Genomic DNA, 15,190 nt, shown 5'->3' with positions numbered 1-15,190 from the left:
GGAAAACAATAAAACATATATACAAAGAAAGACAATGAAAAGAAATAGATAGAAATAAAATAAATGTAAAAAAAAATCCTAAAAATTAGAATAAATAATAATAATAATAAAAAAAACGATTATAAAAGTTAATAAATTTGTGCATTTTTCCTACATTTTTTTTTTTAATTCTTAATTCTTCTTTAAGGTAAAAGAGAGAAAATTACAAAAGAAAGGAAGAGCATAAATTGAGAAAAAAATGTGGGAAAATGGGGAGGGATAAATGAAAAGAATGAGAAAATGTCTTTGAAAATGAAAAAAAAAAAGTTTAATTAAAGACAAAATTAGAAAAAAAATAATAATAATAATAAATCATGTAACAAATTGGACTGAACTCAATGATCTCTTTAATAATGTTGACTGGAAATCTTTACTTGACAGTGATTCTATTGAGAAAGATTGGCAAAGTTTCACTACAACCTATTTCTCGCTTCTGAATGTATGTGCTAAGAAAATTCCAGCACCTCACACTTTCACGAAAGACAAATTATGCTGTGATAAACCTATGCTGAACTCAAATCAAAAAAAGCAAGAGCTTGGAAAGATTACACACTCTCTAAAACCTCACAAGCATACAACCTATATCGAACTGCTCGCAATAAACTTAAAGCATATCTGCAAGAAACAAAAAAGAAGGACGTTAACAAAACAATGGAACAAATGGCGCACTCGGTTAATACTTCCAAAAAATGGCATAAATTGGCAAGAAAGCTCTATGTTGGTACCAAAATAACTGATGCCATCCCTACAATAACCACAGCGGATGCTTCTGCATCTTGCAACTTTACAAAAGCAACACTTCTTAATAACCATTTTACGTCTAAAGAACAGAAGCCCAACTCTAATATCTTGTTCCCACCTTTACCACTCAGTACATCTAAAGTTCTCTCCAACGTCTATTTTGACCAAATAGACATTTTGAAGGCACTAGCTACGCTTGATCCCTCAAAATCCACTGGTCCAGATGGAATAACCAACCTGATTTTGAGAAACTGTCACGAAGCTTTAGCGACGCCTCTGTACATTTTATTCAAAAAGTCTATTGACACCGGAGTCATGCCCCAAGCCTGGAAAACGGCACATGTGACACCGATTTACAAAAACAAGGGCAACAGGTCAGATCCGCAAAATTATCGACCAATTTCAATAACATCAAATGTGGGGAAGATACTAGAGTCGGTCATCAACAAAAAACTGTTGGAGTTTTTGTGTACAAACAACTTAATATCAGCTTCGCAATTTGGATTTCTACCACGTCATTCCACCACTGACCAGTTGAGCTATCTCTACCACAAATGTCTATCACTAATGGAGAAAAGATTCTCATGCTGTGCTGTTTTTTTGGACTTAGCAGCTGCATTCGATTCTGTACCGCATCCTGCAATAATTCAAAAACTTCCATCATATGGAATCCGTGGAAATCTCTTTCGTTGGATTGTAAATTATCTCACGGACAGACAGCAGGCTGTCAAAATCAACAATATTCTGTCAGAAATGCGTTCTGTCCACTCAGGTGTGCCTCAAGGAAGCGCTCTGGCTCCCACTCTGTTTGTGCTGTTCATGAATGATCTCTCACATCTGATTCCTGGTGAAATCCAATCATCAAGCAAGCCTGGGACTGTAAACGATTGTCTTCTCTATGCTGACGACACTACACTGTTTGTTGCATCCCAACAGCTCCCTCTAATGGTGGAGAAAGTAAATGAAGATCTCCTGGACATTGCTAAGTGGGCTGAAACGTGGGGTATGCAATTTAATCCAAGCAAAACCAAAGCAATGTTTCTCTCCAAAATGCAAAATGCAAACATCGACATCAAGTTCATGGGCTGTCCAGTCGAAATGGTTAATGAACATCTCCATCTAGGATTTTGGATTACAAGCAATCTCAAATTTGACAAACAAGTGGACTACGCCTGCCGAAAGGCGGCATCTCAAATGTTCCTCCTTCGTAGACTCTCCCTCTCTGTTAATGACAAGAATCTATTAACAAGACTGTATAAATGTTACATTCTACCTCATTTTGAATATGCATCACCTGTCTGGGCCGCTTTGAATGTCACACAAACTAACCGCTTGGAAAAACTCCAACGCCGAGCCATTAGGATCATACTACACTACTCCTACACGCAACCAGTTACAGATGGGGACTATGAAGAACTCAAACTGGCTCCTTTAAAACACAGGAGAAACTTTGCAGTTATGTGCTATGGCTACAAGCTGTTACGAGGATCACTTCCAAAGGCTCTCCAGTCCCTATGTCCAACTGTTAAAAGAACTCCTATTGAAACACGGAATAAAACACTTGTCCATCTGGGCATCGAGTTCCCCACGAGTCGAGCACTGGACCGATCTCCATTTCTATTCGCAACAAAGCTACTAAACAAAATTCCAGAACTGTGGGACTGTCCTACTTTGGACTGTTTTAAAAACAAATTATGGGACACTGATAAGAGGCTCATCTTTGATGTTATGTTTTAATATTCATGAACCAGCCGTCAATGCCCTTGGGCACGACGCTTTTACGTTAAAGTTGTAATAAAAAAAAAAAAAAAAAAAAAAAAAAAAAAAAAAAATGAATAATGGAGGAAAAGACTGTTGATAAAAGAATCTGAACAATTTTGAAAAAGAAAAAAGTTTTTAAAAATTATTGGGAAAAATTAGGTGATGAAAACGTGGGGAATTTTTAAAAAAATGAAGGAAAAATGCAAAAATGTATAAACTTTTGTAATTCTTTTTTTTATTTTATTTTTATTTATTGTAATTTTTAGGATTTTTTTTATTTTATTAGTTATTATTATTTTTATTTATTTAATTATTTTTATTTATTTTTTACTATCTATTTCTTTTAAATGTCTATTTTTTATTGTTTTTCTTTCTTTTGTAATTTTCAATCTTTTACCTTAATTTTTGTGCATTTTTCCTACATTTTATTTTTATTCTTAATTCTTCTTTAAGGTAAAAGAGAGAAAATTACAAAAGAAAGTAAAACAATCAAACATACAAAGAAAGACAATGAAAAGAAATAGATAGAAATAAAATAAATGTAAAAAAACAAAAAAACAAAAAATAATAACTAATATAATAAAAAAATCCTAAAAATTACAATAAATAAAAAAGAATTACAAAAGTTAATAATAAATTATGGAAAAATATAACAACTCAAAACAAAAAGCAGAACAAATATTAAGAATAATGAAAAAAACAGAAAATACGGACCTGGCGTGGGCAGGAACAGCGGCTCGGAGAAGTCTCCGGCGGCCGCTTTGTTCCGCGCTCGGACCCGAAGCGCCACGAAGCGGGAGTCGAACCGCAGACCGGAGACGGCGCTGTGATCGTCCCGGATGCCCTGGATCTTCTCCCAGCATGCCTCGGCCGCGGGGGGCGTGGCCTCGCGGTCGCACTTCCTGTACTGGAGCTCGTAGCTGGCGCCCGATTGGCCCACGGCGCCCCACTGCACGAAGATGGAGTTGTCTTTGGCGAAGCAGCGCGAGGCGTCGAAGAGCGGAGCCTCGGGCACTGGAGAGAGGGAGGAAGTCAGCCGGAAGTCAGCCGGAACTCAGCCGGAACTCAGCCGGAACTCAGCCGGAACTCAGCCGGAACTCAGCCGGAACTCAGCCGGAACTCAGCCGGAACTCAGCCGGAACTCAGCCAGAACTTAGCTTCAACTTAGCTTCAACTTAGCTTCAACTTAGCTTCAACTTAGCTTCAACTTAGCTTCAACTTAGCTTCAACTCAGCCACAACTTAGCTTCAACTTAGCTTCAACTTAGCTTCAACTTAGCTTCAACTCAGCCACAACTTAGCTTCAACTCAGCTTCAACTTAGCTTCAACTTAGCTTCAATTTAGCTTCAACTTAGCTTCAACTTAGCTTCAACTTAGCTTCAACTTAGCTTCAACTTAGCTTCAACTTGGCTTCAACTTAGCTTCAACTTAGCTTCAACTTAGCTTCAACTTAGCTTCAACTTAGCTTCAATTCAGCCTCAACTTAGCTTCAACTTAGCTTCAACTTAGCTTCAACTTAGCTTCAACTTAGCTTCAACTTAGCTTCAACTCAGCCACAACTTAGCTTCAACTTAGCTTCAACTTAGCTTCAACTTAGCTTCAACTTGGCTTCAACTTAGCTTCAACTTAGCTTCAACTCAGCCACAACTTAGCTTCAACTTAGCTTCAACTTAGCTTCAATTCAGCCTCAACTTAGCTTCAACTTAGCTTCAACTTAGCTTCAACTTAGCTTCAACTTAGCTTCAACTCAGCCACAACTTAGCTTCAACTTAGCTTCAACTTAGCTTCAACTTAGCTTCAACTCAGCCACAACTTAGCTTCAACTCAGCTTCAACTTAGCTTCAACTTAGCTTCAATTTAGCTTCAACTTAGCTTCAACTTAGCTTCAACTTAGCTTCAACTTAGCTTCAACTTAGCTTCAACTTGGCTTCAACTTAGCTTCAACTTAGCTTCAACTTAGCTTCAACTCAGCCACAACTTAGCTTCAACTTAGCTTCAACTCAGCCACAACTTAGCTTCAACTTAGCTTCAACTTAGCTTCAACTTAGCTTCAACTTAGCTTCAACTTAGCTTAGACTTAGCTTAGACTTAGCTTCAACTTAGCTTCAACTTAGCTTCAACTTAGCCTCAACTTAGCTTCAACTTAGCTTCAACTTAGCTTACACTTAGCTTAGACTTAGCTTAGACTTAGCTTCAACTTAGCTTCAACTTAGCTTCAACTTAGCCTCAACTTAGCTTCAACTTAGCTTCAACTTAGCCTCAACTTAGCTTCAACTCAGTCACAACTAGTAGTAAAGTAAAGTGGTTCTCGTCTGGCAGGAAGTAGTTCTCACCTGGCAGGAAGTAGTTCTAACCTGGCAGGAAGTAGTTCTAACCTAGCAGGAAGTAGTTCTAACCTGGCAGGAAGTAGTTCTAACCTAGCAGGAAGTAGTTCTAACCTGGCAGGAAGTAGTTCTAACCTAGCAGGAAGTAGTTCTAACCTGGCAGGAAGTAGTTCTAACCTAGCAGGAAGTAGTTCTAACCTAGCAGGAAGTAGTTCTAACCCGGCAGGAAGTAGTTCTAACCTGGCAGGAAGTAGTTCTAACCTAGCAGGAAGTAGTTCTAACCTAGCAGGAAGTAGTTCTAACCTGGCAGGAAGTAGTTCTAACCTAGCAGGAAGTAGTTCTAACCTGGCAGGAAGTAGTTCTAACCTAGCAGGAAGTAGTTCTAACCTAGCAGGAAGTAGTTCTAACCTGGCAGGAAGTAGTTCTAACCTAGCAGGAAGTAGTTCTAACCTAGCAGGAAGTAGTTCTAACCTAGCAGGAAGTAGTTCTAACCTAGCAGGAAGTAGTTCTCACCTGGCAGGAAGCTGAGGTTTTGAAGCCCCGCCCTCTCTGGGCTGAAGTCGACGGAGAAGCGCGACATGTTCTCGGAGGAGAGCGGCCGCAATGACAACCGGAAGGCGGGCGCCATCGTCACCCTGAGGAAGAAAACAAGGTCAGTCAGACACCAGGCCTGCAGGGGGCGCCATCGTCACCCTGAGGAAGAAAACAAGGTCAGTCAGACGCCAGGCCTGCAGGGGGCGCCATCGTCACCCTGAGGAAGAAAACAAGGTCAGTCAGACACCAGGCCTGCAGGGGGCGCCATCGTCACCCTGAGGAAGAAAACAAGGTCAGACACCAGGCCTGAAGGGGGCGCCATCGTCACCCTGAGGAAGAAAACAAGGTCAGACACCAGGCCTGCAGGGGGCGCCATCGTCACCCTGAGGAAGAAAACAAGGTCAGACACCAGGCCTGCAGGGGGCGCCATCGTCACCCTGAGGAAGAAAACAAGGTCAGACACCAGGCCTGCAGGGGGCGCCATCGTCACCCTGAGGAAGAAAACAAGGTCAGTCAGACACCAGGCCTGCAGGGGGCGCCATCGTCACCCTGAGGAAGAAAACAAGGTCAGTCAGACACCAGGCCTGCAGGGGGCGCCATCGTCACCCTGAGGAAGAAAACAAGGTCAGACACCAGGCCTGCAGGGGGCGCCATCGTCACCCTGAGGGAGAAAACAAGGTCAGACAGACGCCAGGCCTGAAGGGGGCGCCATCGTCACCCTGAGGAAGAAAACGAGGATAAAACGACGAAACACAAACACAAACACAGACACAGGAGTCAGAGTCACTCACCGATCCTTGATGAGTTTGGCCGCCTGGAAAACAAACAACAATAGAACCGTTTAGACAAACAAACAAACAAACAAACAAACACTTCATTAACATCATTAATTCTCCAGCTGCTATAAAAGTAACATTTACCATAATCGCTACTTACGGGTTAGCTGAAATAAATGCTAATGGCTAAGCTAACCCTGGCAGTAACGACTTTAGCAAATACTTTTTTAGCAGCAGGTGCAGCATTTATTAAGAGTTTTTAATGTTTCTTTCTCGCATATTAGCCGGTATGCTAGCATCCGGAAGTCGTGAAGTCACTCTTAACAAACGTATAATTGACCTAATTACCATAATTAGCCTCATTAACATAAATATAGCGTGAGGATAAGCTCCTCCCTCTTCAGTCTAAAGCGTCACCTGTAGAAACTTCTCCTCGTCACTGATGTCGAGGGCGGAGTCAGCGAAGCTCAGAAGCTCCTCCCCCGACGCCAACGCCGCATCGCCGTCCGTCTGCGCCGCCTGCGGACCATGTGACACGAGGATCATGTGACTCGAGGATCATGTGACACGAGGACCATGTGACACGAGGACCATGTGACACGAGGATCATGTGACACAAGGATCATGTGACACGAGGACCATGTGACACGAGGACCATGTGACACGAGGACCATGTGACACGAGGACCATGTGACACGAGGACCATGTGACACGAGGACCATGTGACACGAGGATCATGTGACACGAGGATCACGTGACACGAGGATCACGTGAGGCTGAGGTCAAACCCGCAGGAGGCGACGGAAGCCGACTCACCTGTAGCTCCGCCTCCTTCCTCTGCTGCGATTGGAGGATGGCCGCCCGGAGCTCCGCCCCTCGCTCCTCCAGGGCGGAGCTCAACTGCTCCAGCTCCGCCTCCAGCTCTGACATCACTCGACATGACTCCTCCTACAGGAAACAGTACGGTGTGTTACCACGGCGACGCGTTACTAAGCGAAGTTGACCTCTGACCTTTAGCCCGGCGCGGCTCAGCTCCAGCGTCAGCAGGAAGTCCCGGAGCTCCTGGTTCTTATTGGTCAGAGTGCTGATGATGCGGCGCAGCGCCTCCTGCTGGACACATGACGTTACAGATGTGTTTGTGATCAGGAACATCAGGAACAGAGCCTTTAAGCCTATGTTTGAGCTCTTCTAACTGTTTTAGAGCTAACATGCTAAAGCTGTTTTAGAGCTAACATGCTAAAGCTGTTATAGAGCTAACATGGTAAAGCTGTTTCAGCGCTAACATGCTAATGCTGTTTTAGAGCTAGCATGCTAATCTGCTTTAGCGTTAACATGCCAATGCCGTTTTAGCGCTAACATGCTAATGCCGATTTAGCGCTAACATGCTAACGCTGTTTAGCGCTAACATGCTAATCTGTTTTAGCGCTAACATGCTAAAGCTGTTTAGCGCTAACATGCTAATGCCGTTTTAGCGCTAACATGCTAATGCAGTTTTAGCGCTAACATGCTAATGCCGTTTTAGCACTAACATGCTAATCTGTTTTAGAGCTAACATGCAAAGCTGTTTAGCGCTAACATGCTAATCTGTTTTAGCGCTAACATGCTAATGCCGTTTTAGCGCTAACATGCTAAAGCTGTTTAGCGCTAACATGCTCATGCCATTGTAGCGCTAACATGCTAAAGCCGTTTTAGCGCTAAGTTAAGAAAACACTGGCAGAAGAGGTTTAATCTGATCTAAGAGAAACTTTACATTTAATCGTTTTATACGAGCGATCGCGACGTCGTCACATCCGGGGCCGTGGCGGGAATTTTATGTTTTAAACAAATGATAAGAATCCCGTGATCGGCAAAAAACAATGTTCATAAACGGGGCATAGCTTCTCTGCGCTGTAACAGATCGATCATTTTATAAAACCGAGTTCGAGGCCTGGATGATCAGCTGCTGCACCAGTCACCAAAACATCCGGCCCAAAATGCGGAAGTAACAATAACAGCGATGCTTGTATTTAAGTCGGTGATTCCTCCAGCGCCTTCACTTTGACGGCGTCTGATCTCGGTCCTAAAGCTCCTCAACATCATCCTGAGAGATGCCACACAGTGACGTAGAGCAGTGCACATGACCGGGTTCGTACGTCCCTGAGTCTGACACAGAGGTAAAGTGGACTCTGACAGGTTAGATTTGGGTAAAGCCGAACAGGAGAAAAGCGCTCGGTTACGGCGGGGGTTAAGAGGTTAAACGGACTCTGAGCCTCTGACCCCGGACCCGCTCTATAACGCGCTCTAACCCGGGATAAAGCGCGTGACAGGCGGAACCGGGCCGTGCGCGCGCCTCCCCGGGTCCGTGCACGAGGCGCGGGTCCGTGCACGCGCCCCCGGTTCGCAGTAAATCGATAATAAGCTGGATCGATACTCGCCTTCTGCGCGTCCATCGGGCCGGAAGTGAGCGCGGCTCTCAGCGGCGCACCTGCGCTCACTTCCGGCCCCGGGCCCTTCACAGTAAAAGCCCGGGACCTTTTTACAGGATAAATAAATAAATACATACATACATATATTTCACAGTTCTGTCTCCAGCTTTACCCAAATCTAAAAGCTTCTTAAAAAAGAATTGGCCATGTCATGAATGTGATGTATTTATTTGTTATTTTTCGTCGTAGTGCCTTATTTTTGCATTCTGGTCAAAATCATGACATAGTTTATATTTGAGCATTTTACTGATATCATTATTGTTACACTTTTTACTGTTTAAAGGAGTTTGGTTTATTTGCAATTCAGGCAAATGTGTTTGACTTTTAGAATAATGTAAATAGTTTTGTATCATATTTATATAAGGCTCTTGGTGTTGCTTTACACACCTTGTTATTCTCTCTAGCTCATCTGTTTTTTGGCATTTTTTCGTCCCTTTTTTTTCACATTTTTTTCACATTTTTGTAATTTTTTTGGTCTTTTTTGGCATTTCTTCGTCATTTTTTTGTATTTTTTTTGTATTTTTTTTCTAATTTTTTTGTATTTTTTTCGTCATTTTTCGTCTTTTTTTGTCACATTTTTTGTCACATTTTTGTCACATTTTTGTCAATTTTTAAGTCATTTTTATCCTTTTTTTTTCATTTTTCGTCACCTTTTTGTCACTATTTTAAACATTTTTTAGTCTTTTTTTGTAATTTTTTTTCTACATTTTTTGTCTTTTTTTCGTCAAATTTTTGTCAATTTTTGTCAATTTTTGCGTCATTTTTGCGTCATTTTTTGTAATTTTTTTGTCTTTTTTTGTCTTTTTTTTGTCCTTTTTTTTGCATTTTTTCGTCATTTTTGTCACATTTTTGTCAATTTTTTTGTAATTTTTTTTGTCTTTTTTGTCTTTCTTGGGGGCATTTTTTCGTCACTTTTTTGTCACTTTTTTGTAACTTTTTTGTAAATTTTTTGTGTGTTTTTTTGGCATTTTTTTCGTCACTTTTTTGTCACTTTTTTCCATCTAATATATTTGTGATAAAATTATTCCTTTTCCAAACCAACTTCTGAAAAAAAGCGTTTTTCCACTTATTGTTATGAGTCTTGTGTTGTTTTGTTGTTTGTGTCGTTTTGTTGTGTTGTTTTTGTGTTGTTGTAACATATAAACATCAGACGCTGCAGTTCCCCTCCGCTCCTCCGCGTGGCGCCCCCGCGGGAGAGCGACGTGATGACGCAGTGACGCGCAGATAAACAAACAGCAGCAGCTCCTCGTGATCTCCGCAGGAGCGCGTGCGGCTGCAGGACCCATGAGCGCGAGCGCGGCCCAGGTGAGTCCGCGCGCGCGCACCGGAGCCGGGCCAGAGCGGGTTTAGTCCGGGTTTAGTCCGGGTTTAGTCCGGGTTTAGTCCCTGTAGTTCGGCCTGAGATCAGGAGCTGGACTGAGCTGAACTTCTGACTCTCAGGATCAGACACTTCCGGCTCCAGAGTAAAAGTACTGATACTCTTAAAGGTACTGATACTCTTAAAGGTACTGATACTCTTAAAGGTACTGATACTCTTAAAGGTACTGATACTCTTAAAGGTACTGATACTCTTAAAGGTACTGAGCTCTTTTTATCCAAGACATATTTTTTATTGAAATGAGCAGCTTTGTTGTACAGTGTTTATGTTTAGAGTGAGTTTTTGGCCTGGATTTAACCTCTTAACTCCCGCCTCAACCCAGAGCATTTCCTCCAGTTCAGCTTTACCCAAATCCTGTAGGCCAGTGTAACGCCTCATTTGAAAGCTAAGATCTACAAAACTAAATGGATCTTTTCCTTCATGTCATCAGATCTATTTCCATGTTTTTGGGGGGTTTCAACTCATTTTGTAACTTTTTTGTCATTTTTTTTTAAATCAATTTTTTGTCATTTTTTTGTCTTTTCTGTGTATTTTTTTTGTAATTTTATTGTCATTGTTGTCACTTTTTTGTCAAATGTTTGTCAAATTTTTGTCAATTTTTTGTCACATTTTTGTCACATTTTTGTCAAATTTTTAGTCATTTTTTGTCATTTTTTTTGTAACTTTTTGTCACTTTTTTTAAAAAAAAATTCAAAATTTTTTCAATTTTTTTTTCACATTTTTGGTAATTTTTTTGTATATTTTTTGTCCTTTTATTGTCGTTGTCACTTTTTTGACACATTTTTGTCAAATTTTTCTCATTTTTTTGTCAAATTTTTCGTCACTTTTTCCGTAATTTTTTGTCACTTTTTTTTCAAATTTAGTTCGAATTTTTTTGTCACATTTTTGTCTTTTTTTGTCAATTTTTTAGTCACTTTTTTGTCACATTTCCATCATTGTTTTCGTCTCAGTTCTGTCTCTATTTTCTCACCTTTTTTCCAGAAGCTTTTGGATTGGGGTAAAGCCAAACTGGAGAAAATGTGCTCGGTTCAGGTGGGAGTTAAGGGGTTAACATTTCATTTCACACTTTACGGAAAAACATCGTATATCGTTTTTCAACCTAAACATATCAGGATATATACGCGGTCACGATACCGATAACCCTATAATCGATATAACCTGCCACATATTCCCACACATTATCCCTGATCTACATTTGATGTTCTCGCCCCCCGCAGGTGAAGGTGCTGTACTTCGCCCGCAGCGCCGACCTCGCCGCTTTGAGGGAGGAGTCTGTCTCCGTGACCACGCCCACCAGCGGCCGCGGGCTGTGGGCGGAGCTCCGGCGCCGCCATCCCAGGTCTGACCCCACCCCCACAGTGTTCCTATGGCAACGGCGGCTGCAGGGGGCGCTGTGTTTTCCTCCCTTTACATCTTAGTTTTCATGTCAGATATAAAAATGATGATGTTTATTTGATGATGTTTTGTCTGCGAGGTGGGGGCGACCCGGAAGTAGAAAGGCCGTCTTTCCCGCGGGTTTTCATTCATAAATATTGACAGATTTGACATCCACGTGTCCTGCTAAGGGGCCCCGTGATGACGCTTTCACCCAAATATGGTGTTTTTCCTCCTACGAGACGCTGGAGCGGAAAAGTGGAAGAACGGGCCGAGCGTGACAAAAACATTACAAACATTTGATTAAAAAAATTGACGAAAAAATTGATAAAAAATTGATAAAAAATTGATACAAAATTGGACAAAAAAATGATAAAAATTTGATTAAAAAAATTGACAAAAAATGACAAAAATGTGACAAAAGGTGATAAAAAATTGACGGAAAAAGGACACAAATTTGAAAAATTTTGACAAAAAAATGACAAAAATTTGATTAAAAAAATGACGAAAAAATGACAAAAATATGACACAAATGTGATGAAAATTTGACGAAAAAATGACAATTTTGAAAAATGTTGACAAAAAAATTACAAAAAAATTACAAAAAAAAATACAAAAAAATACAAAAAAATTACAAAAATATTACAAAAAAAATAAAAAAAAATTACACAAAAAATACAAAAAAATACAAAAAAAATACAAAAAAATTACAAAAAAAATACAAAAATTTGATTAAAAAACGACAAAAATGTGATAAAGAATTGACGAAAAAAGGACACAAATTTGAATTTTTTTTACAAAAAAATTACAAAATTTTGACAAAAAATTACAAAAAAAATAACAAAAAAATTGACAAAAATTTTATTTAAAAAATGACTATAAAAAGACAATAATGTGAAAAAATGTGATAAAAATTCTGACAAAAAATTGACAAAAAAAATTACAAAAAATTGACAAAAAGAAGCTCCCACAGACTCCAAACTTTACAGGCTGAGACACAACAAGATTTTGAAGGTTTTTTCAGAGGGATTTTTTAATGTCTAATTCCTAGCCTGATTTAATGGTAAATGGTCTCAACTTATATAGCGCTTTTCCACCTACATTAGGCACTCAAAGCGCTTTACAGCAAGGATCCACTCACCCATTCATGCTCTCACTCATACACCAATGTACGCAGACACTGGGGGCAATGTGGGTGAAGTGTCTTGCCCAAGGACACAACGACAGTGTGCACTTTCAGGAGGTGGGATTCGAACCCCTGACCTTCCGATCATGAGACGACCCCGCTCTACCATCTGCGCCACTGTCGCCCCAAAGCTGAATATTTATTCAGCTTTGAAACCAAAAAAACAGGCGGAATTTGAGTTTTTACAGATTTTTTCACTGATGACAAAATATCCAAAATCCCTCTGAAAAAACCTTAGTCACTAATATGTCAATAAAATAAAACCATAACATTTAATCTGAATCAATTCATTATTTTGATTTCCCAAAATATAGGCAATTTTGGCCATTTTAATGCTCAAAATGCCTTATTTTTATGTGAAAACATAAAATGACAGAAAAAATGCAACACATTTTTTTCTCATATTTATATCTGTGATGTTCAGCAAAAGCTTCACATTGACATCTCTACATTTATGTTTTTCCCCCTGTTCACCTGCAGTGTCTCGCCTTAAGGGGGCGCTGTGTTTAACTGTGTGTGTGTGTGTTTAGTCTGTCGGAGCTGCAGGGGGCGCTGTGTTTAACTGTGTCTAACTGTGTGTGTGTGTGTTTAGTCTGTCGGAGCTGCAGGGGGCGCTGTGTTTAACTGTGTGTGTGTGTGTTTAGTCTGTGGGAGCTGCAGGGGGCGCTGTGTCTAACTGTGTGTGTGTGTGTTTAGTCTGTCGGAGCTGCAGGGGGCGCTGTGTCTAACTGTGTGTGTGTGTGTTTAGTCTGTCGGAGCTGCAGGGGGCGCTGTGTTTAACTCTGTGTGTGTGTGTTTAGTCTGTCGGAGCTGCAGGGGGCGCTGTGTTTAACTGTGTCTAACTGTGTGTGTGTGTGTTTAGTCTGTCGGAGCTGCAGGGGGCGCTGTGTTTAACTGTGTGTGTGTGTGTTTAGTCTGTGGGAGCTGCAGGGGGCGCTGTGTCTAACTGTGTGTGTGTGTGTTTAGTCTGTCGGAGCTGCAGGGGGCGCTGTGTCTAACTGTGTGTGTGTGTGTTTAGTCTGTCGGAGCTGCAGGGGGCGCTGTGTCTAACTGTGTGTGTGTGTTTAGTCTGTCGGAGCTGCAGGGGGCGCTGTGTTTAACTGTGTGTGTGTGTTTAGTTTGTCGGAGCTGCAGGGGGCGCTGTGTTTAACTGTGTGTGTGTGTTTAGTTTGTCGGAGCTGCAGGGGGCGCTGTGTCTAACTGTGTGTGTGTGTTTAGTCTGTCGGAGCTGCAGGGGGCGCTGTGTCTAACTGTGTGTGTGTGTGTGTTTAGTCTGTCAGAGCTGCAGGGGGCGCTGTGTCTAACTGTGTGTGTGTGTGTGTTTAGTTTGTCGGAGCTGCAGGGGGCGCTGTGTCTAACTGTGTGTGTGTGTGTGTTTAGTCTGTCGGAGCTGCAGGGGGCGCTGTGTCTAACTGTGTGTGTGTGTGTGTTTAGTCTGTCAGAGCTGCAGGGGGCGCTGTGTCTAACTGTGTGTGTGTGTGTGTTTAGTTTGTCGGAGCTGCAGGGGGCGCTGTGTTTAACTGTGTGTGTGTGTGTTTAGTCTGTCGGAGCTGCAGGGGGCGCTGTGTCTAACTGTGTGTGTGTGTGTGTTTAGTTTGTCGGAGCTGCAGGGGGCGCTGTGTTTAACTGTGTGTGTGTGTGTTTAGTCTGTCGGAGCTGCAGGGGGCGCTGTGTCTAACTGTGTGTGTGTGTTTAGTTTGTCGGAGCTGCAGGGGGCGCTGTGTTTAACTGTGTGTGTGTGTGTTTAGTCTGTCGGAGCTGCAGGGGGCGCTGTGTTTAACTGTGTGTGTGTGTTTAGTTTGTCGGAGCTGCAGGGGGCGCTGTGTCTAACTGTGTGTGTGTGTTTAGTCTGTCGGAGCTGCAGGGGGCGCTGTGTCTAACTGTGTGTGTGTGTGTGTTTAGTCTGTCGGAGCTGCAGGGGGCGCTGTGTTTAACTGTGTGTGTGTGTGTTTAGTCTGTCGGAGCTGCAGGGGGCGCTGTGTCTAACTGTGTGTGTGTGTGTTTAGTCTGTCGGAGCTGCAGGGGGCGCTGTGTTTAACTGTGTGTGTGTGTTTAGTCTGTCGGAGCTGCAGGGGGCGCTGTGTCTAACTGTGTGTGTGTGTGTTTAGTCTGTCGGAGCTGCAGGGGGCGCTGTGTTTAACTGTGTTTAACTGTGTGTGTTTAGTCTGTCGGAGCTGCAGGGGGCGCTGTGTTTAACTGTGTCTAACTGTGTGTGTGTGTGTTTAGTCTGTCGGAGCTGCAGGGGGCGCTGTGTCTAACTGTGTGTGTGTGTGTTTAGTCTGTCGGAGCTGCAGGGGGCGCTGTGTCTAACTGTGTGTGTGTGTGTTTAGTCTGTCGGAGCTGCAGGGGGCGCTGTGTTTAACTGTGTTTAACTGTGTGTGTGTGTTTAGTCTGTCGGAGCTGCAGGGGGCGCTGTGTTTAACTCTGTGTGTGTGTGTGTTTGTGTTTAGTCTGTCGGAGCTGCAGGGGGCGCTGTGTTTAACTGTGTGTGTGTGTTTAGTCTGTCGGAGCTGCAGGGGGCGCTGTGTCTAACTGTGTGTGTGTGTTTAGTCTGTGGGAGCTGCAGGGGGCGCTGTGTCTAACTGTGTGTGTGTGTTTAGTCTGTGGGAGCT

The 15,190-nt window shown here is 42.3% G+C and overlaps 1 protein-coding gene and 1 long non-coding RNA gene across 2 annotated transcripts in view; one reads left to right on the top strand and one right to left on the bottom strand.

The window, feature by feature from the left end:
• The window catches only part of LOC306981583 (FSD1-like protein), a gene marked incomplete at its 3' end in the record, with an annotated part of 10,125 nt that extends 1,476 nt beyond the window's left edge, over nt 1-8,649 (bottom strand). The window contains exons 1-7 of the mRNA XM_079581191.1: nt 8,590-8,649; nt 7,187-7,282; nt 6,992-7,123; nt 6,593-6,694; nt 6,191-6,213; nt 5,379-5,500; nt 3,256-3,555 (exon numbers count right to left, since the gene is read on the bottom strand). Coding sequence (XP_079437317.1) covers nt 3,256-3,555; nt 5,379-5,500; nt 6,191-6,213; nt 6,593-6,694; nt 6,992-7,123; nt 7,187-7,282; nt 8,590-8,604 — 790 coding nt within the window. The 5' untranslated portion in view covers nt 8,605-8,649. The remainder of the gene's footprint in view (nt 1-3,255; nt 3,556-5,378; nt 5,501-6,190; nt 6,214-6,592; nt 6,695-6,991; nt 7,124-7,186; nt 7,283-8,589) is intronic.
• A 1,276-nt stretch (nt 8,650-9,925) lies between these two features.
• On the top strand, nt 9,926-13,875 carry LOC306981725. Its single transcript, XR_013794133.1, has 3 exons — nt 9,926-9,945; nt 11,236-11,357; nt 13,851-13,875. It is a non-coding gene; the product is annotated as an uncharacterized lncRNA (long non-coding RNA).
• The last annotated feature ends 1,315 nt before the right edge of the window (nt 13,876-15,190 follow it).

This window comes from Gobius niger (genome assembly GCF_951799975.1).
Source record: "Gobius niger genome assembly, chromosome: 22".
In the NCBI taxonomy this organism is placed as follows: Eukaryota; Metazoa; Chordata; class Actinopteri; order Gobiiformes; family Gobiidae; genus Gobius; species Gobius niger.
This window is presented reverse-complemented; position numbering and strand designations above follow the sequence as displayed.